This window comes from Sorex araneus, chromosome 1, assembly GCF_027595985.1.
Source record: "Sorex araneus isolate mSorAra2 chromosome 1, mSorAra2.pri, whole genome shotgun sequence".
Lineage (NCBI taxonomy): Eukaryota > Metazoa > Chordata > Mammalia > Eulipotyphla > Soricidae > Sorex > Sorex araneus.
This window is the reverse complement of record NC_073302.1, coordinates 439,075,031-439,095,334: the sequence shown is the minus strand read 5'-3', so window position 1 is coordinate 439,095,334 and position 20,304 is coordinate 439,075,031. Positions and strand designations below refer to the sequence as shown.

The window sequence follows — 20,304 nt, the reverse complement described above, 5'->3', positions numbered from 1 at the left end:
ATGTTCAACTCCCCAGGCCACTCTATGGGCAGTCCCTGCGCTGGTCGGCAGGGGGCGCAGGGAGGGGGTTTCACCTTCCCCAGGCCACTCTGCCTGTGAGCAGTCCCTGTGCTGGCCGGCAGGGGGCGCACGCAGGGGGGGTCACCTCCGCAGAGCCTCACTGTCAGTGAGCAGTTCCTATGCTGGCCGGCAGGGGGTGCACAGAGGGGCTCACCTCCCCAGGGCCTCCTTGTCAATGAGCAGTCCCTGCGCTGGCCAGCAGGGGGCGCAGGGAGGCGCTTTCAACTCTCCAGGTCACTCTGTGAGCAGTCCCTGCGCTAGCCCGTAGGGGGCGCAGGGCGCGGGTTCCAACTCTCCAGGCCTCTCTGTCTGTGAGAAGTTCCTGCGCTGGCCAGCAGGGGGCGCAGGAAGGGGGGTCTCACCGCCCCAGGCCTGCTGTGACGGCAAGGGCTTGTGCCCTTCCAGGGCTCAGAAACAAGAGCAGTGGCCCCTTTGTCCAGCATGTCCTGCCCAGCCCTTTCCTCGGGGCGCCTGTGGGGGGGAGTGGGTGGCACCCTGCTTTCTCCTGGCTTGGGGCGTGCGTGAGGTGGACGGGGAGGACCGTGTCTGGAGCGCCCTCTGGTGGCCTGCGCGCTTCCAGCGGGTGTGCGCCACCCATGGGCCATGCTGCCCAGCCTTGGACCAGGGCTCTGCTTTGGGTGGGTCACCAGCGTCCTGGGAGGGGGCACCCAGGCAGGTGCCCTGCCCCTCAGCTGGCCTGTGGTGGGCGCGCTGGCCCACGGCATGGCCTGAGGGTGCCTCCTTCCTCCCTCAGGCAGATGCTGCTGTACTCCCAGGAGGTGGGGGAGGAGCACAGCCCCTGCGAGGAGGACCTCTTTGTGCTGTGAGTCACCCACGCGTCACCGCTGTCACCCGGGGATGCTCTGGGGAGCTGAGTCCCGGCAGACCCTGACTCCTGACATGTCCCGGCCGGAGGAGCCGGCGTCTAAGGAAGGAGCTGCGGGAGGGGAGGTGTTTGTTCCCCTGGGGCCTCCTTGCAGTGTCTGATGGCAGAGCCTGACGTTTCTGCTCCTGTGCAGATGGCTTCTCGTCCCCAGCTCAGCCCGCGTGGGTGGGAGCTAGCTGGCAGGGGTCGGGACTGAGGGTCCGTGCTGGGGAGGAACAATTCTCCCAGCCCCCCGCGGGGTCCCCCTTGTCCTGAGGGTGGGGGATGGACCTCACGGTCGCACCCCAGTCTTGACGAGGACGGGCCCCTTGGGATTCCAGTCAGGGCTGTTTGGACCTGTGGCTGGGAGCTAGTGCCCGAGCTTCCCAGTGTCCACCCTGGGCGCCTCCGCCCGCACGGGGCAGGGTCACAGCCGGGCAGCCGGACGCTGAGCCCTTCCCAGAGTCGCTCGTGGGTGTGCTGAGGACTGTGCCACCGCCGGCCATGGCCAGACTGCCCTGTACACACTGACCAGGAGGAGGGGGAGGGAAGGCCGAGCCACAGGTGTGCGAGCCCCCAGGTGTGGGAGCCCCAGGTGTGAGCCCCAGGTGTGTACCCCCAGGTGTGGGAACCCCCAGGTGTGAGCCCCCAGGTGTGAGCCCCAGGTGTGAGCCCCAGGTGTGGGAGCCCCAGGTGTGCGAGTCTCCAGGTGTGAGCCTGCCACAGGTGTGTGAGCCCCCAGGTGTGAGCCCCAGGTGTGCGAGCCCCCAGGTGTGTGCCCCCAGGTGTGGGAGCCCCCAGGTGTGAGCACCAGGTGTGTGAGCCCCCAGGTGTGAGCCCCAGGTGTGAGCCCCAGGTGTGAGCCCCAGGTGTGCGAGTCTCCAGGTGTGAGCCTGCCACAGGTGTGTGCCCCCAGGTGTGAGCCCCAGGTGTGAGCCTCCAGATGTGTGAGCTCCAGACTGCCCTCCCCCCACCTCCTCTGCCCTCACTGCCTGCCGGTGTCCGCCCTCACTGTGGGCAGAGACCCGGGCCTCAGTGCCCCCCCCCACACCATTTGGGCCCGTTGGTGGGTACCGCCAGCGCCCCCGCCCCAGTGTGGCCAGGAGCGCAGACTGCAGTGTGGGGTCAGTGTGCTGCCCTCAGAGCCCCCCTTGGCCGCGATTTGCTGAGCTCGGCGCTTTCCCAGCTGTCACTTGGACCTTGTTCTGTTCTCTCGCATTGGTCCTCCCTGGGGACATTCCTAGCCATGCTCAGGGGGCTAGGGGGTGCCAGGGTCCACACCGGGGGCCCTCTGAGTGCCAGGCAAGTGCCCCTCCGTGCGCTCCCTGACACCCACTTTCTTTAAATGTCGTGTTTGGGGCAAAGCCCTTTCCAAGTCTGTCTCGGGCCAGAGAGATAGAACAGGGCTGGTGGCACTTGCCCCGCATGGGGTCTGACCCTGGCACCATTCCTGGCACTCCCCGCGGGCCCCTGAGCACCGTCAGGAGTGAACCCCCAAACAACGACAAGGCACTGGCCTTCCACCCCTGTCTGGCTCGAGTCCCTGCCCCCACCTCTTGGCCCCCGTGTGGCACAGCCAGGGGTCACTCTGATGGCCCCTGGGCACCGCTGGGTGAGTCGCAAACCCAGAATAAAGGAAAAGCGGACCCAGCGGGTGCCAGGGACGCACACGGTGCCCGGCTGGCACTGAGCCGCTTCCCCTCCTGTGCCCGCCTGTCGGGGACACGCAGGTTCTTCCTGGAGCAGAACAACCGAATCTTCCAGACGCTGCTGGAGGTGTCGGCCAGCCAGGACAAGACGCTGACGGCGGAGCACGCGCGGGGCATGGGCCTGGACCCGCAGGGCGACCGCGGCTTCCTCATGGACCTGCTGGAGGCCTACGGCATCGACGTCATGCTGGTCATCGACAACCCCTGTTGCCCCTAGGCCGGGGGGGCGGTGAGCCGCGGGCGGCTGTGGCCTCCTGCCCTCCCCGGCCCCCTGCCCGGAGGCAGGACGCACGCCTGCTTCGGGGCACGGTGGGGGCGTCAGAGAGGCCCGGGACTGCTGCCGCCGAGGTCTGACATCACGAGGCTTGGCCTGGAGCCGGGAACCTGGACAGAAGGTTCTAGAAGCCTGCCTGATCTTTGCCCCTGGAACTTGTCAAGAGTGAGCCGGGCTAGCTCTATCCCGATGGGACCCGATGCCTCCTGCGCGGGTGACGGCAGGTGTGGTGGCGGGTGGGTGGCTTCGTGTGTTGCTCGCCTCCCGGAGGGCTGACAGTGCTCTGGGGTGACGTGGCGTCTTGCTACCCCGGAAGGTGGGTTCGTGCCGGCCCGGCCCCTCGTCTGCACGAGCGTTTCCGGCAGGGCTTCCCGCAGAGCCTCGGGGACGCAGCAGAGAGCCCCTGGCTCCTGGGACCCACTGAGGGTCCCGCTGCGGGGGGCGGCCTTGCTCCCAGATGATGCGGGGGCCGAGGCCGGCTCGGGGCGCCCGGTGGCTGCGTATCCCCCCGTGAGAGGGCGGCCGGCTGGCAGGAGTCGAGCTCAGCTCTTTGGGGCTTGAGTTCGGGATTTCCCCCCCTCTCTGAGGAGCCTGCAGGTTTGTCGGGGGCTGAGTGACGTCTTCTCTCGGCCCCGCTGCCCGTCTCTCAAACTGGACCCGCTCTCGGGGTGCCCGTGGGCGGGGCTGGTGCAGGGCCGAGAGGGGCGGCGTGGGGACAGATGGGTCCCGCGGCTGCAGGTGTCGGGGATGCCGCGGAGCCACGCCCCCGTCCTCTCGCTGAGCTCTGAGAGCTCCTGGCGCTGTGCAGGAGCGTCCTGCCCCGTAGCTTCTTGAGAGGAAGTTGGAGGAAGTGCACAGGGCCGGCCGGCCAGGGGCCCGCACCCTCCCTGTAAATATATAAATAGGCGCGGGCCTGGGGGCCGGCCGCGCCCACGTCTCGGCCGCCTCCTTGGGAGCGTGAACGCTGTCTAGTGACTTTAGTGGTGCCGGAAGGTCAAGGCTCCCCAGACCAGGGAGGAGGGAGGGTCCCTAGGGGACCCGCCTTCTGGGAAGTGGGGGCTCAGGGGACGCGTCTTTGAAGCCCGGCTGGCTTCCTTCCCTTGTCGCCGCAGCGGGGTTCCGCTCTTGTCCGGGAATCATGATCTGGGTCTGGGGCTCCTCCCGACCTTCCTGCCCCGGGTGGGCGGCAACCTGGGCAGAGGGAGGGGATCCAGCTGACCGCAGGGCCCTTCCTCCCTGTATTTCTTCTGGAAGGCTTCTGGGGAGCCTAAGCTGACCTCAGCAGGTGCTCACCCTGGGGAATACGGGCCCGAAGTACGTCAGAAGCACCCAGACAGCAGTTCAGCAATCCAGCTGGACTGTAGGCTCAGCAGGGGGGAGGGCGGAGGGGTACTGCTCACCCCTGGGGCCCCTGTGCAGTTGTGCAGTTGTGCGTGTCTCAGGAGCACCCCCGTCGTGCTCAGTGCCCGCCAGCTCGCGCAGTCTGGGTCATCTGTTGAGAATAGCTTCTGGCTGCCTCATGCTTGAAGGTCTGGTGTGGCCCCTTGTGGGGCCGGGCCCCCAGCTCTGACAGCGTCTGCCTCCGTCCGCATCGTCCTTCCCGGCACCCCTTCCCGTTGGCCGAGCAAAGGAAGGCGAATCCCTGGACCCATGGTTAAAAAAAAATAACAAGCCAGCCCCCGACCAAGAGCCTAGGACTTGCCTAATTGCTTTGTTCCACGTGAAAATCAAGGACGGCAGAGTTAAGGTCGGGGCGGGCTCCAGCCTGTTCTCAATACCCGCCGGGAAGACCCACGATGGCTCCCTGTGATCCCGTTAGCGGGGAGGGCCATTAAATCATTGCCGCATCCCTGCCTTCCACCCCGGGACGGGGACGGAGAGGACAGACTTGCTATTTGTCTTGATAACTCGGAGCCCCCTTCCAGCAGGAGGGGAAGACGAGCCCATTCACCTTTAAGCAGACCTTTCGGGAAGCTTCCGCAAAGGGCAGCCATGAATTAGCCTTTGAAAGGGGAATCCAGCAGCCTCTACCCCGAGGCGGGGACCGACTGCGCAGGGACCGACCGCGGAGTTGGGTTTGAGCCCAGGGGAGGTTGAGGCGCTTTCTGCAGACCCAGGGGCAGAGGGGTGGGATGGTGGCGGGAGCCAGGCGGGTCCTGATGCGGGCAGGAGGACACAGGTGGAACCCCTTCCCCTCCCTGCGTTGTGTCCGTCTTGATACCTCCGTTCCCAGGGGCGAGGGGGGCAGGGAAGGGCAAAGCTATGAGCGAAGTGGGGACGGTTTTTCTTACGAGACACGGAGATTTATTTTTCTACCCCGGAGATGGTGTGTGGAGTGTGAGGTGGTGACATGCAAGGACACGGCTGAGCTGAAACCCCGGAAGAAACGGGCGGGCGTGTCCCCCAGAAGCCGGGCGGCTTCCACCCTGCAAACAGGGGGGATGTGAGGTTGGAGACTTCGTCTTGCGTGTGCGTGGCGTGGTCCCTGCGCCCGAACCGAGGTTGTGCCGTCATGGGGCCCGCAGGGGAGCTGGTGGGACTTCCAGGGGGCTTATTCGTGACGATGCTGGTTGCTGAGCCTTGGGCTGGGGGCGGGGGCGGGGGGGTTCTTCTTTAAGTGGCACTTTAATTCAGCTCCGGAGCTGGAGTACAGGGCAGGGGGGTGAAGCTCATGCTCAGAAAGGAAGCACGAGCCCTCCCGTGCGTTCTGGTGCGAGGGGCTTCTGTGGCTGCCCAATGCCAATGCCATTTCGATGAAGAATAGATGTACTTTGCAGTCCACGGGCTCCCCCTCCCCGAGGCTGGGAGGCGGTGGGCCGAGACCATCAGTTAGGATGACCAGGTGGTGAGAGCGCCACCCAGAGGCCGGTGAGGGAACTGACAGTTCCCCGAGGGTTGGAGATCAACTTCTGCCAACGAAGTAGCAATCGAGGCTCCCAAGGGGCAGCCCGGAAGTGGTTTGGTCTGCTGACCAGGTGCCACTAGGTGCAGGGGGGTGTTTCAACAGACGGGGGGGAGTCAGGTGTGGGAGCTGGGGGCGGCGGGGCTAGAGGCAAGCAAGAATCACTGTCCTGTGGTCACCCCCTTGGCAGGTGGTTTCAATGTTTGGTTGGTGCGGGAAGTAAACCTTGAGCGAAAAAGAGTCATTGTAGACTTGGGAAATGGTCCTTCCCCCAGCCTCCACCCCCCTCCCAAGGCAGGGTCAGCGCCCGCCCTGTCGCCTTAAATGTCCACCCCCTCCCTGTTCTGATGGCCCGCTGGGCACAAGAGTCAAAGCAATAAGAGAAACGGAATCTATTTTTGTTTCCCGTGTTTACCTCATACTCCGACGTCAGCGAGACGGTTCCTAGGTTCACCCCAGCCCTCCCGCCACGAACGATGCTGTGTTTACCGGTGGCGACTCGCGGGGCCCCAGCCGGCTGCAGCCGCACCCCGAGTGGGTCCGGGCAATGGCGCTGGTCAGCTGCGTGGGGTGGCCGCGTGCCCGAGGCGCGCCCACCTGGATGGAGCCCAGCCCCCCGTGTGTGTGCAGAGCCGTTGATATATTTACAGAAAACGATTTTTACAATTAAAATTTGATTTTAAGACGACTGTGTGCCGTGGTTCTTCTCGTGGCCCTGGGATTCCCACAGTGGAGGGGGGGAGACCAGTGTCCACAGCCCGGCGGGGCCGTGGGACAATGCCGGCGTGACCTCGGGTGCAGCGCAGGGAGGCTGTAGGTCTCGAAAGGAAGGGACGGTTCCGGGAGGGGGTGCTGAGTGGCTCTTATTTTCTTTTGCAAAGGGGGCCGCATGCCAAGGAAGCTGGGACCTCACCTAAGAAACGTGGCTCTTGGGCCCAGGGCTCACTCCTGGCTGTGCACTGGGACCCGTCCTGGCAAGCGGGAGGGACCAGAGATGGTGACGGGGACCATGCAAGGCAAGCACCTTACCCGCTGGACTATTGCTCTGGTCTTAGAACTTCATTTCCTGTTTGGGATAAATCATCCTTTCACGAAGATTTGCTCCCCCCCGCCCCAAACCTCAAGGTTGGGCATGATAAGGATATTTCATTTACAACATCTGTTTACCTCTATGTAAATCATCGTATCCTTGAGTATAAATTAAAAATATGGGTCTTCTGGGGCTGGAGCAATAGCACAGCGGGTAGGGCGTTTGCCTTGCACGCGGCCAACCCGGGTTCATTCCCAGCATCCCATATGGTCCCCCGAGCACCGCCAGGAGTAATTCCTGAGTGCAGAGCCAGGAGTCACCCTTGTGCATCACGGGCGTATCACTGACACTGTCACTGTCATCCCATTGCTCATCGATTTGCTCGAGCGGGCATCAGTAACATCTCCATTTTGAAACTTGTTGTTACTGTTTTTGACATGTCAAATACACCACTGGGAGCTTGCCAGGCTCTGCCGTATGGACGGGATACTCTCAGTATCTTGCTGGGCTCTCCGAGAGGGGTGGAAGAATCAAACCCAGGTCAGCTGCGGGTGTAAAGAAAAAAAAAGGGGGAGCCTTCTGGTTCCTGCTCAACACACACACACACACACACACACACACACACACACACACACACACACACACAAGAAATGTGGCTGCTGGTAGGAAGGCGGGTGGGAGGGGCCGGGATGGGATGGGTCCCTGGCATCAGCACCTGGAGGTCCATGCTAAGCTTGATGCTGCAGGAAGGGGTGGGGAGTGGGGTCACTCTCCAGGCAACGTGACCCAAGCTGGGGCGGGACCAGGCTCTCTGTCCCCCTGAACAGGCAGGACAGTGGCAGGACGGGCAGCGAGGTCAGCACAGCAGCCGCCCCTCGGGCGCGGAACCCACACGGCCCTTGCTCTGCGGAGCGTCTGGATCGAATCATGACTTGGGGCTGGCTGCGTTCAGCGTCACGCCGGGCCGCCCGTGGGCCGCTCTGCCCCGCTGCGCCGGTGCCGGTGTGTGACCCGGCCCCTCTCGGTGGCTGCAGTTGGACCCGCCGGCCTCGGGGCTCACGCAGCTCCTCACCCCACTCGGGAGAAGACAGTGCCAGGCAGGTGAGTCTCACTTCCTCTCCTCATCACCTCTGGGCACTTTGTAGCTGCTTTGAGTCGTTGAAAGTGCTTGACGGTTGCTCCGGGCCCGCCAGGAGGGGACGCTGGGTGCTGAGCCAGGAGTGAGCCCTGAGCATCACTTGGGGTGCCTTGCCGCCCCCGCCCCCACAAGTTTGGTCTACACTCAGCCAGGAACCCAGGCACGGTGGGGCCCTTCCTCCAGCTGCCGACAGAGAATGACCTGTGTCAGGCCCTGCGCCGGCCCCTCCTGCCGGCCCTTCACCCCGTGAGCACCCCGTGGGGTGAGGAGCACGTCAATGGGTGGATTCGCTGATGGCTGACCAACAATCCTCATCAAATGAGGTGGCTGTGAGCTTTCTACCTTCAATGAAATGAAGGCGGCACTCTTCACACAGGTCAGTAATAATTTGATTATACCCTGATTTTTATTTTATTATTATTATTTTTTTTGCTTTTTGGGTCACACCCGGCAATGCACAGGGATTACTCCTGGCTCTGCACTCAGGAATCACTCCTGGTGGTGCTCAGGGGACCATATGGGATGCTGGGAATCGAACCCGGGTCGACCGTGTGCAAGGCAAATGCCCTACCCGCTGTGCTATTGCTCCAGCCCCTATACCCTGATTTTTAAAAATTTCATTTTGTGTTTAAGCCACAGCTGGCAGCATTCAGAGGCGACTCCCAGCAATAGGCCTGGGGCAGGAGGGGGGGGGGGTTGTTGCTCCTGCAGGTGCTGGGGGACCATTTAGTGCCCGGGACCAAACCCAGCCCCCCATGGGCAAAGCATGTTTGCGGCCCTTTCAGCTGCTTCTCTGGCCCCGTAGGACACTGAATTTTCCTAAAGCAACTTCAAACCAGTTCAAAAAAATGGATAAGAGTGACTTTTTGGGGGGGAGGCGGGGATGGTCTTACCCGGCAATGCTCAGGTGTGGTGCTGGGCATTACACCAGAGTCTGCCGCATGCAAGGCAGGTGCCTTCCCCCCTGACACTCTGACACACTGGGGCCCAACTACATTCTGACTTCGGCCCTGCCAGCTTGTTGAGCTCCTGTGTCAGGAGTGAGAAGCAGGGCGGGGCTGGCCGTGGGGCCGTGTGGGGGTACCCTTGTTCCACCCCCACCCAAGGAGACAGTGCTGCATCTGGGGGTAAATGAATCACGGGGCAAGTGAGCTAATAAGGTGCTTATATAATAATTAAATAAGCTAAGGAGTACATCGTATTACTGATCCATGATGTGTGACTTTAAGTAGTTGTGGCTCAGTCTTCATAATACTCAACTGCATTAAAGGGCTGAAAAAAATTTTTTTCCATTTATATTTTGGAGGTAGCAAGAGGTAGGATAAGTGATAAAGAATATCCAGCATAAAAATAGATTACGGCATGACAGCTTGCTTGGTGTGGGGTGCACGGGGCGAAAAATCAATTTGAAATTTTCAGCTCCTAAAGAACGGATTCATTTATTTTTGTAAACGGATGACGCGTGTCAAATGGCTGTGTATTTAAATTACGCCGAGTGTTTAAAAGAGTGATGTTAACGGTTTTATTTTAAAATATCAATATTTACACAACACCAGACAAGTACAGACTTTGGCAACTTTTTTTAACTTCCCCTAAAAGATTTGAGACGTCAACCTTGAAGTGTGTGAGGAATACATGATTTTCCCGAATACTCCTGGGGGCATAGGCAGGAAGGGGTGTGGCGCTGAGGGTCCCCAGCGAGGGCGGTGGGCTACTTCTCCTCATGCACTCCAACATTTAAACTTACTTAACAACCACCACCCCCACTCCCTCCCCCAAAAAACCCAGCAGGGGCATTTCCCCCTGGCTCAGCCCTGGCTGCGGGGGACCCGTGTCACCCGGGCGGGGAGGGGGGCGGGCAGGCTCGGGAGTGGCGCGGAGCCCACCGCCCCGGGTACTTGCAGTGTGTGGGGACAGGGCTGCCCTGACCCCTGGGGAAGCATGCAGCGAGCGGGGCCGGGGTCCCTGCGCCCACCCTGGGGGCCGGCGCCCTTTGGTCCCACGGCGGGCGCGCTGCGGGGGGCGGGGCGCCTGGGTGCGCTGTGGGGGGCGCGGCTCAGGCTCCCGGGACGGCGCGCGGCTGCAGCTGCTCGCGCTTGCGGGGGTCCCAGAAGAAGCGCAGCTTCCGGGGCAGCAGCTGCACCTCCACCGGCATGGCCTCGTACTCCTCGCTGTCGATGCTGAAGGAGCCCGCCGTGCCCTGCGCGGGGAGGGCAGGCTGCGGGCTCCGGGCACCGGACGGGGCTGGGTCCGGCCCCAGGACCCCGACCTCAGGCTCAGTCCTGCACCCCGTGTCCAGAAAGCGCACGCTCGGCGCCGGCCGCAGTCCCGGGGGCCTGATGCTGCATTTTACCTGCCTCCCTTGCCGCCCTCCCCTCACCCCCCACCCCCGCAGGCGTGGCCGTGAGCCTTTGGGGGCCTCTAAGCCCCCTTCCCCGGAGCTGTCACCTATACGATGGGCACCACCCAGACTCGGGGTGCTCAGTGCGTACCGGCCTCAGAAGACAACCCCCACCGCCGTCTCTGGTGCCCCCGCCCCTCCCCCCCGCAGGGCGACCCCCGCAGCCCTCACTCGAGCTGGGGCCCCGCGAGCTCCAAGGGGTCCCACTCCCCAAGCGGGGGGCTCACCTCGGGCAGCCGCAGGGAGCAGCGGCTGGCGCGGACACACTCGGTGCCGGCGGGGCGCAGCGCGGGTTCTCGCATCTTCTTGCTCCTGCGGGGATGGGAACGCGCGGCTGGGAGTCAGCACCCAGGGCCCGCCAGGACGGGGCACGGGACACAGGGCGTCGGCACCCAGGGCCCGGCCAGGTCTGGACACGGGGCGTCGGCACCCAGGGCCGACTATCACTTCCCTATCACTAGAAGAGACTTTTCTCCCCGCAGGCAGAGAGACGCCCCAGCCCACAGGAAGCACCCCGGCGGTGGCTCTCGGGGTGGCGCGCACACACGCAAAGGAGTTGCTCTTGGTTTTAGGGCCACACCCCGCAGTGCTCAGGAGTCACACCGGGTGCTGCTGGGGGACCATAGCGGATGCCGAGCATCCGAGCTGGGCTGGACCACCGCCCCGGCCCCAGCACGCCCGCCTCACGGCCATTAGGTGGCCCTGGCCTGCGACTCCCGGCGCTCCCCGTGTCCATCCTCACGCCAGTGGTGGACACACCCTTTGTGGCCAGGCGGATCCCCTGGCTTCCACTGTCACGCCGTCAGCGCCTGGGGCTCCCGCCATGTCCCGAGGCGGGGTGGGGGGCTGCAGGAGCCGAGAGCAGGCGGGCAGCGGGCGCCAGTGAGCACAGGGCGTGGACTGCGGGGATGCCCGTGTCCAGCTGGGGCCACCCCCGCCCCCACCCCGGTAGCTGGTCCTGCCGGCCGCCCCACCAGCTCACTCCCCAAGGCAAAGAGGACGTGGTTTGGGCCACTCCCGAGGGGGGCGTTCTGCCCGCCTGCCTCTGGGCAGAACACGGGGGTCACCACAAGAACATCAAAGGCCCCGAGCCGGCCGTCCAGCACCTGGACAGCCTGACGCCGCGGCAGGCGCCGGCCCCGAAATGGCCACTAGAGGGCGCTGTGCGACCAAGCAACGCCGGGTGCGGGCACCGCCAGCAGAGGCGCAGCGTGGGCGGACACCCGGGGGTCGCGGCGTTTGGAGCCCACCGCCCTGGCGAGGAGCGCCCGTCAACCGGATGGGGCTCCTCGGCTAGCCTGCGGTCTAAACAGGAACGAATGCTGAGTCTGTCTCTCTCAGAAGGAATGAATGCTGCATTCCAGACAGACACCCAAGGAATAAATATTGAGTCACACACACACACATATACACACACACACACCAAATACACAAGGAACAAATGCTGAGTCACACCCCCCCCCCAAAACCCTAGGAACAAATCCAAAACCCTAGGAACAAATGCTGAGTCTCACACATACATAAACACGTGCACTCGCGCACACACGCAAAGAAGGAATGAATGCCGTGTTCCTAGATAGATACCCAAGGAATGAATGTTGAGTCACACACACACACACGTACACAAACACACACACGCGGAAGAAATGAATACTGAATTTCCAGACACACACACACACAAACACACACCCAAGGAAATGAATGCCGACTCACACACACACACACGCGCGCGCGCACGCAACAACATGGAATTTAAAGACAGACACACACACCCCCCCAGGAAATGAATTCTGAGTTACACACACACACACACACACAACCTCGCCCCCCAGCAGGAATGAATGCTGCATTCCCAGACAGGCAGAGACAGGCCCCCTCCCCCCACAGGAAGAGCTGCTGAGCCTAGCCCCTTACCCCAGCATTATGAAGTCTCCTTTGCTGACCGTGTCGGGCTCGATGTAGATGTTCATGAAGTCTTCTTTGCCCTGGAAGGGGGAGGGGCACGCGCATGGGTACTCAGGGCCACACCCCGAGTTGAAGTTTGAGGCTGTGTGCTGGTGACCCGATCCCGAATGTTTTCACACTTGTTGGGGAGTGATTCCCAGGCTGTAGCGTGGCTTTCTGCCACGCTCACTTGCTAAACACTATGGGCAGGGGGTGGGGACAGCACAGGGGTCAGGCGCTGGCCCTGTATGCAGTGGACCCAGGGCCCAGCCCTGGAACCACACAGGGTGCCCTGAGCTCCGCCAGGGGTGACCCCTGAGCGCGAGCCAGCTGATGCCCAATTCCCCTCCAGGCCCCGGCCCCCTACGCTAAGGTCTGGAGGGGCACGCAGCTCCGGACCCGGGATTATTGCTGCCAGGATCTCAGGGTCCCGCCTTGCAGCCCCATCCTCGCCATGGCTGCACCCCACGGGGGCTGGGGCGTGGTGGTCCCTCTGTGCGGGGTGAGGCGTGAAAGGCCTCCTGTGCCCAGCACAGAAAGCTCCAGGAACAGTGCTCCTCCATTCTCTACCACGCCTGGCCGTGTGTTCCCTGCCAGCAGCCACAGTCCAGACCCAGCCCTGCGGAAATGGGTCCCAAACACCACTCCCCTCTCCTCTCCGACGGGCTCACACGGGGGCTTCAGTGTTTGCCTGAGCTTACAGGGTGCTGCCAAAGCACGGCTCCATCTCCCTGGGGGCATGACAACAGCTTCCGCAAAGGCCACCTTCTGTTTGAGCACGGCTTACCAAGGCTCCGTGCCACGCGATTGCGTAGAGAACCAAACGTCTCTGCACACAACAAGCTTGTGTTCGTTCAAGGAGCATGGGAGAGAGAGAGGCAGAAAACCCCAAACACAGCCATAATGACGGGGCACAGACGTCTGATAGGGTAGTATTTACGTAAAAATTAACTATGCTCAAGGCTGGAGCGATAGCACAGCGGGGAGGGTGTTTGCCTTGCCTGTGGCCAACCCGGGTTCAATCCCCACCATCCCATACGATCCCCCGAGCTCCACCCTGAGCATCACCGGGTGTGACCCAAAACGCAAAATAATAATAATAATAATAATAATAATAATAATAATAATAATCATGGCCTATGTATTATAACCTATCAGCATGAATGGCAAATGATAGCATATGTCAGAGAGAAATTCTCGTACAAAAATGAAAGGAAATAGGGCCGGAGAGATAGTACAGTAGAGTAGGTGCTTGCTTTGCACGCAGTTGACCTGGGTTTGATCCCTGGCATCATGTGTGATCCCCTGAGCCCTGTCAGGAGTGATGCCAAGCACAGAGCCTGGAGGAAGCCCTGAGCACCACTGGGCATGGCCCAGAAGCAGGAGGGGAAAAATGAACTTGAGCCAGAACCAAGCGGGCTGGGTCTCCCCCGGAGAGGCCCCCCGCTGGTGAGCTGAGCCCCGCTAGGCATGACCCCTAGTTTAAAAAGGTATTTTAAGACAACTATTGGGGGGCTGGAGCAATAGCACAGCGGGGAGGGCGTTTGCCTTGCACACGATTCCCAGCATCCCACATGGTCCCCCAAGCACCACCAGGGGTAATTCCTGAGTGCATGAGCCAGGAGTAACCCCTATGCATCGCTGGGTGTGACCCAAAAAGAAAAAAAAATAGAAGACATACTATTGATAACAGCAGCATAACTCTAGATACCCAGGACGATACCCATGAAGAGTGAAGAAGACCACAAAGATTTCACTGAACAGCATTTAAGAGCCTTAGCGCAGAGCTGCGCCTTGGCCCGCAAACGTCGGTGTTATAGGAATATCATTTCTCCTCAGGATTGATCTAGACGCTCAATGGAAGGCTGATCAATAGTCTAACAGATTTTTTTTGGTGGAGCTTAATAAAATAGACATCCTACGAGAGTTATAAAGGTCAAAGAGTTAAGGAGAGCCGAGAGACTGCTTCAGGAGAAGAGTCTTCGGAGAATGATGCTAAGAGAAGGGAGGGGAGCACAGGGAGACGGGGCTGGGCGGTGGAGCTGGGACGTTCCCCGGATTCAGACCCTCGCCATCTGCGGGCTGCACAGCGGGTGGGCGGCTGCAGATTTCAATACACACAGCACTCGGACAACTGGTTTTCTTGTTAGAAAGAACCTCGCCCTGGAGACTGAGCTGACCTCCACGACTGCCCACACCCAATGAGAGGCAGCGGTTCGCTTTTCTCAATAAAAATCAAATCCTTTAATGCAAATCATTTCACAGCGCCCCCTCCTTATTTTTCTCATTTAGCAACAGACGCTGAACATCTTTCCATGTCAATAAATAGAGGTTTTTACATCAATGGACCAAATGTACTTCATCAGTCCACTGATGGATTTGTCTCATCTAATTTGCTATTATAAATGCATCGAACACAGCTGCATAAAAGTTCTGGATTTTTCTCACATTCCACATCCCCAAAGCTTCTCTCAGACTGGGCACATGCTTTTTTAAATGATAAACGAGCTTTCTGAGTAACTCCGTGTAGCCTCATTGTCTTTGAGTATTTTATTGCATTTGCTTTTATTTGTACAAAGAGGTATGGGACAAAAAGCAAATGAATGTGCATCTCCGAGTGTTAAGCCCTCTGGAGTCACATACTCTTATAATTGACACAGAGATAAAAATGTACTGAGCCTCCTGAATGCGCTCATCTGAGCCGCGACCATGGCTTGCTACAGCGCGTTCCTTCACTGGTACTGAATCATCAGATGAGAGAAGAGGCCAAAAGAACACGAGTGAAAGGCTGGAACACCTCCTATCAGCCACAGCGTAGAAAGGAAATGTCCAATTAGAAATTTTATTTTTCAAAATTCCTTGGGAAGCAAATCTATTTTTTTCCTTTTCTTTTTTTTTCTTTTGAGTCACACCCGGCAATGCATAGGGGTTATTCCTAACTTTACACCAGGAATTACTCCTGGCAGTGCTCAGGGGACCATGTGGGATGCTGGGAATTAAACCCGGGTCGGTTGTGTGCACGGCAAATGCTGTACCTACCATGCTATCGCTCCAGCCCCGCAAATCTATTACTTTTAACTTGATTTGCTTGCACCTTTTTTTCTCCTTCCGGAATTCCAGGGTGTGGGAAAGCAAGGGACGGTCTCCAGTTTCACTCCCCTGATTGGTCCCATAGCATAAATTTCTAGAAAGATCCTTCAGGGGCCAAAGGGCATGGTGACACGGTGGGTGAATCAGGAGCCCTTGGGGAGCAGGAATGTCCCCTCAGAAAGTGGCGAGCCAACCCATCCCCCCCTGGGCCCCAACCAGCACTGCCCTTAGCAGATCCACTGGGGTCTCCGTGTCAACCTATGACAACTTAGTGTAATTTGCATGTCTTAGATGTTGAACATTTCCTCTGAGTCCTTACCTATAACACGCTGACAGAATCTGCCTGATCGTGTGGTTGGAGGTCCCGTGGGCATCACGGCAAATGGATTACACGCTGGGGATAGATCCCAAGCAGTCAGCAAGCAGGATCTATTCTTTCCCCTATGCTGTTTCCTTTATGAACTATTTTTTTTGGGGGGGGGTGGCTTATTCCTGCCTCTGCACTCAGGAATTACTCCTGGTGGTGTCTGTGGAACTATATGGGATGTCGGGGATTGAATTCAGGTCGGCCAAGTGCAAGGCAAATGCCCAACCCCTGCTAGTCTCACCTTCTGTCAACGGTCTTTTGCCCATTTCAAAATTATTTGTTTGTTTTTGGGCCACACCTGCTGGTGCTCAGGGGTAACTCCTGACTCTGCACTAGGGAACTACTCCTGGGGGTGCTCAGGGGACCATATGGGATGCCGGGGGATCAAACCCAGGTAAGCTGTGGGCAAGACAAGCACCCGACCTGCTGTACAATCTCTCCGATCCGTCCTTTGCCAATTAAAAAAAAAATCATTTTTATAAATTCAGTCACCAATAGATTACGATGCCATTCATGATTAGGTTTCGGGTATGGAAGTGACCCCACACCAATCCCTTCACCAACGCTCCCGTCTCCCTCCCGCACACCAGCCCGCCCCCTGCCGGGCTCTTATTTTCCAGTAACTGTTGGCCCTGTGGTTTATAGCCGTGTTTCCGACAGGGCTTCAGGTCCCACACTTCACCGCCTTCCGGCATCCCCAATCCCCGGCCAGACCTTCCATCCATCACCGCTGTGAGGGTCCTTCCCGGCCGAGGCCCCCCACGCCCCCAGCCCAAGGGCGCTTCCTACCCAAGACCAGTTTTCGGGTTCTTTGTTTCCACCGCCTTCGCTTCGCCTGTTTCCTATTGATTTATCCTCCGAGTTTCTTATAAAGAAAAGCTATTGACTCCTGGCCTCTCCCATCCTTATTTCCCCCAACTTCTCATTAAACATTTTTATGAGAAGGCCTCCGCTCTCCGCCTGATCGCCTTCCAGTGCTCGGCTGGTTTTATGTTTTCCCATTTCCCTCTAGCCCGGCAGGCGTGGCTGCGGGGAGAGGAGGGAGCGAGGCGGCTGCTCTGGCCCGCGACGGCCGTGGGTTCCCTTTGCAATGTGAAGACTTAATCCTGGACTCAAGCTTCTTGCTCATACGCTCACTGCCAAGGTCAAGCCCGGGCCCTGGACCCCCAAAGCTGGGCACAGGAGTGAGTGCAAAGGGAGGGACGCCCAGTGGCTGCCTCTGACACGGGACCTTCTTGTCCCTGATTCAGGCCTCAGGGTAGAGTCCCCATCCCAGCTACTTCACTGCCCCTTGCCAGTGACCACACACGTGTGAATGAACACGCGTGTGAGTGCACACATCCCTGCGCCGATAAACCGGTGTACATTGATTTCTATGTGTCACACAATTCCTCTCTCAATTCCCATCCAGTCATTTAAACGTGTAAGAGCTGCCCTTGCCTCTGGGCTATGCTGAGCCGGTGGGTGCCCTGCTGTGCCCTCCGACAAGGGGCCATGCTCTCTGTGGCCGGAGGGAGGAGGGTCTCCCGGCCACTGAGCAGTCGCAGAGGAAGAATACCCAGCCCTGGTGCCTACCGGGGCTGAAGCAATGGGTTTTAATTTCATGGCATCCTAATTAAATAGCCACGCGTGGCCTGGAGCTACAGGATCAAAGTGTCCATGAGCAGACGAAGCCAGGGAAAATTAAATGTACAAACAGCTGGACACGGGCTTGAGAGCGGCGTCTCTGCCCCAGGGGCCTGTGCAGACACAGAACCCGAATACTGCGCTTCATGAGATGCGCTCCGTGAGATGCTCTCGGTGAGATGCGCTCCGGGAGATGCGTTCGGCAAAGGCTCCATCGTGCATGCGTGCGCACGGCCCACCTGGTCTCCAAAGGCCTCTGTCCGCGCTTTCCTTCCCTCTGGGCCCCACCCGATCCCATCTGTCTTCCCGGCTCCCGACTGTGCTCCCAGGCGCGGGAGCACTCACCGTGGGGTCCAGCTGGCTGTTGCACGTGGTGATGGACAGCTCGATGGTGGACAGCTGCATCTCCTGCCAGTCCTCGGGGCGTGGCGCCTGGGAGAGGGCTGCGGGGGCGGTGGGGGCGGTCAGTCTCCCGGGCACCGGCCCCTCCCCGCGGACCCTGCGTCCCAGCCAGGCGCCAGGGGGGGAAATCCCGGGCCCGGACCCCCCCCACCTCTCCACCCACGCGAGCAGCTGGCTAACCTTGAGGCTAGGCCTCCTCCCTGCGTCCCCCCCACTCCCGCCCTCCGTCACACACCGTCTTGGGGCGGGGCCCAGTAGGCCGCCAGCCGCCGCAGGATCCTCCGATACAGAGAGGGCCGGGCCGGGGTCTCCTCAGCGCTGCTGGGGGGTCGCTCTCGCGGTCCCGTGTATGTGATGGAGGCTTGATGTGTCTGTGGCCACTCCTGCGACGGGAAGAGGGGCCAGGTGGGTCCAGCGCCCCCTCGGGCGTGTCCCCAAGGCCGGTGGGCTTGGTGGGCTCTCCCGGCACCAGCCGGCGCCCCTCATGGCAGGGCGCAGGGGGCTCCGAGAATCCGCAACGTGGAACCCTCCACTTTCCCCATCCAAAGCCTCGCTGGGAAACCAAGAACACAGCGGCCGCGGCCACCACGCTCTCCGCGCGCGGCAGAAAGCCAGGCTGAGCGGAGACCCCTGCCGGGGCCCAGGTCCCCACATGGCCAGAGGAGTCACCCCCCTCCTCCAACCCGCCCCCCAAATGATCTTTGGTTTAAGATAGTGACAGTGTGAAATGGACACAAGTCCAGTGGTACTGGACACCCGAAAACCCTATACCAGAGGTCAGGGCTCTGCCAGCCCCAGCCCTGGGTTCTTCGCTTCTACCTCCTGGAACCCTGAGCCAGTGGCGAGCGAGTGGCCATCAGGGTCCATCAGAATGACGGACAAGACACCCCTGCTTCTCCATCCCTGGCGCTGCCTCTACCCGCCCCGAGTCGTGGTCACAATTCCAACTTGGAAACCAGAAACTCCCTCGCTAGACACAGCCTGTGTTATTGCAGTCTGCTTAAATTCTTTTTTTTTTTTTTTGGATGGGGGGGTGGTGGGGGGGTGTCACCCACCTGGTAGTGGCCAGAGGTCCCCTCTGGCAGTGCTCAGGGTCCACGCAGTGCCGGGGATTGAGCCTGGACCTCCTGCGTGGACAGCCCACCGGGCCCGCTGAGCTCTCCCGGCCCTATGCTGGGTCTCTTGGAGCGAGCACCTCTGCTGCTCTCGAGTGTCCCTGGGGTGACTGGGAAAGTCACGTCCTCCCTGAGTCCCATTCCCAGCCCTTCTCTGTGTGCTGAGCCTGGCACAGCTTTGGGTACCAAAAATCATCATCATCATCATCATCATCATCATCATCCTATTGATCTTCGATTTTCTCGAGCAGCCTCAGTAACATCTCCATTCGTCCTAGCCCTGAGATTTTAGCAGCTTCTCTTTACTAGTCCTTTCCAATGGTGCTGCACTGGAAGCTCTTTCAGGGTCAGGGGAATGAGACCCATCATTGTTACTCAAAAATCAAAACAATTTTTTTTTTAATTACTGTATCACTGTCACTGTTTTACTGTCGTCCTGTTGTTCATCGATTTGTTCGCGTGGGCACCAGTAACGTCTCTATTGTGAGACTTGTTGTTACTGTGTTTGGCATACTGACTATGCCACGGGTAGCTTGCCAGGCTCTGCCGTGCAGCAAGTCGCAGAGAATTCTGGTCCTGGCTACGGTTTCCCCTCAAGCCGGCTTCTGCGTCTCTGCCTGGTCTGTCACTGGGGTTTGGTTCTATGTCAGTGTTTGGGAGTGGGGGGAGGTGTGGGTGGTAATCGTTCCCCCAGGCATGGGTTGGGGGAAACCATCGCTGAGGAGCATGTCTGCAGCACGAGAGCTCTCGGTCCCGGGGCCTCCCTACTCCCGGGCCCTGCCCAGCCCTGGTTATCCGTTATCCTCAAAGGCGCCTCAGCACCGCCAGCCCTTCTGGCCACCACGGTGCTTCCTGCACCCCCACCTCAGCCGCCCTGGAGAAGTGTCTGGACACACGTGCTGTACTAGGGCCTGGGTCTCGGAGGTTACCACAGGTTCTTCCATTTTGCTCCTAAGCTACTGGCTTGAAGGAGAAATGAAGACTTTGTCTCGGTGTGGACAGGTCTTGCCTTCCTATCACTGAAAGCCCATCTTTTTTTTTCTTTTTCTTTTTGGGTCACACCCAGCGATGCACAAGGGTTATTATTCCTGGCTCTGCACTCAGGAATTGCTCCTGGTGGTATTCGGGGGACTATATGGGATGCTGGGCATCAAACCCAGGTCGGTCGCGTGCAAGGCAAACGCCCTACACGCTGTGCTATCACTCCAGCCCCTGAAAGTCCATCTTAATCATCATGTGGACTAGTTACCTCTAGTACTTTAGTGGCTTAATTTTATTTTACTGCATTTCACTTTGGGCAGGGTTGAGGGAGGGCATGATGGTGCTTGGGAACCACTCCTGGAAGTGCCAGGAATGGAAGTCAGGGCTCCAGCAGGCAAAA

At 59.8% G+C, this 20,304-nt stretch overlaps 2 protein-coding genes across 3 annotated transcripts in view; one reads left to right on the top strand and one right to left on the bottom strand.

Moving 5' to 3' along the window:
• DENND11 (DENN domain containing 11) overlaps positions 1-6,498 on the top strand; it is a 35,148-nt gene extending 28,650 nt beyond the window's left edge. Inside the window, exons 8-9 of the mRNA XM_055123940.1 lie at positions 815-883; positions 2,656-6,498. Coding sequence (XP_054979915.1) covers positions 815-883; positions 2,656-2,851 — 265 coding nt within the window. The 3' untranslated portion in view covers positions 2,852-6,498. The remainder of the gene's footprint in view (positions 1-814; positions 884-2,655) is intronic.
• Positions 6,499-9,398: 2,900 nt separating this feature from the next.
• AGK (acylglycerol kinase) overlaps positions 9,399-20,304 on the bottom strand; it is a 63,097-nt gene continuing 52,191 nt past the window's right edge. For both annotated transcript variants that reach the window (XM_055123941.1, XM_055123942.1), the window contains exons 12-16: positions 18,044-18,191; positions 17,752-17,849; positions 12,294-12,364; positions 10,607-10,691; positions 9,399-10,178 (exon numbers count right to left, since the gene is read on the bottom strand). In XM_055123941.1, the coding sequence (XP_054979916.1) occupies positions 10,035-10,178; positions 10,607-10,691; positions 12,294-12,364; positions 17,752-17,849; positions 18,044-18,191 (546 nt within the window). In that variant the 3' untranslated portion in view covers positions 9,399-10,034. The remainder of the gene's footprint in view (positions 10,179-10,606; positions 10,692-12,293; positions 12,365-17,751; positions 17,850-18,043; positions 18,192-20,304) is intronic.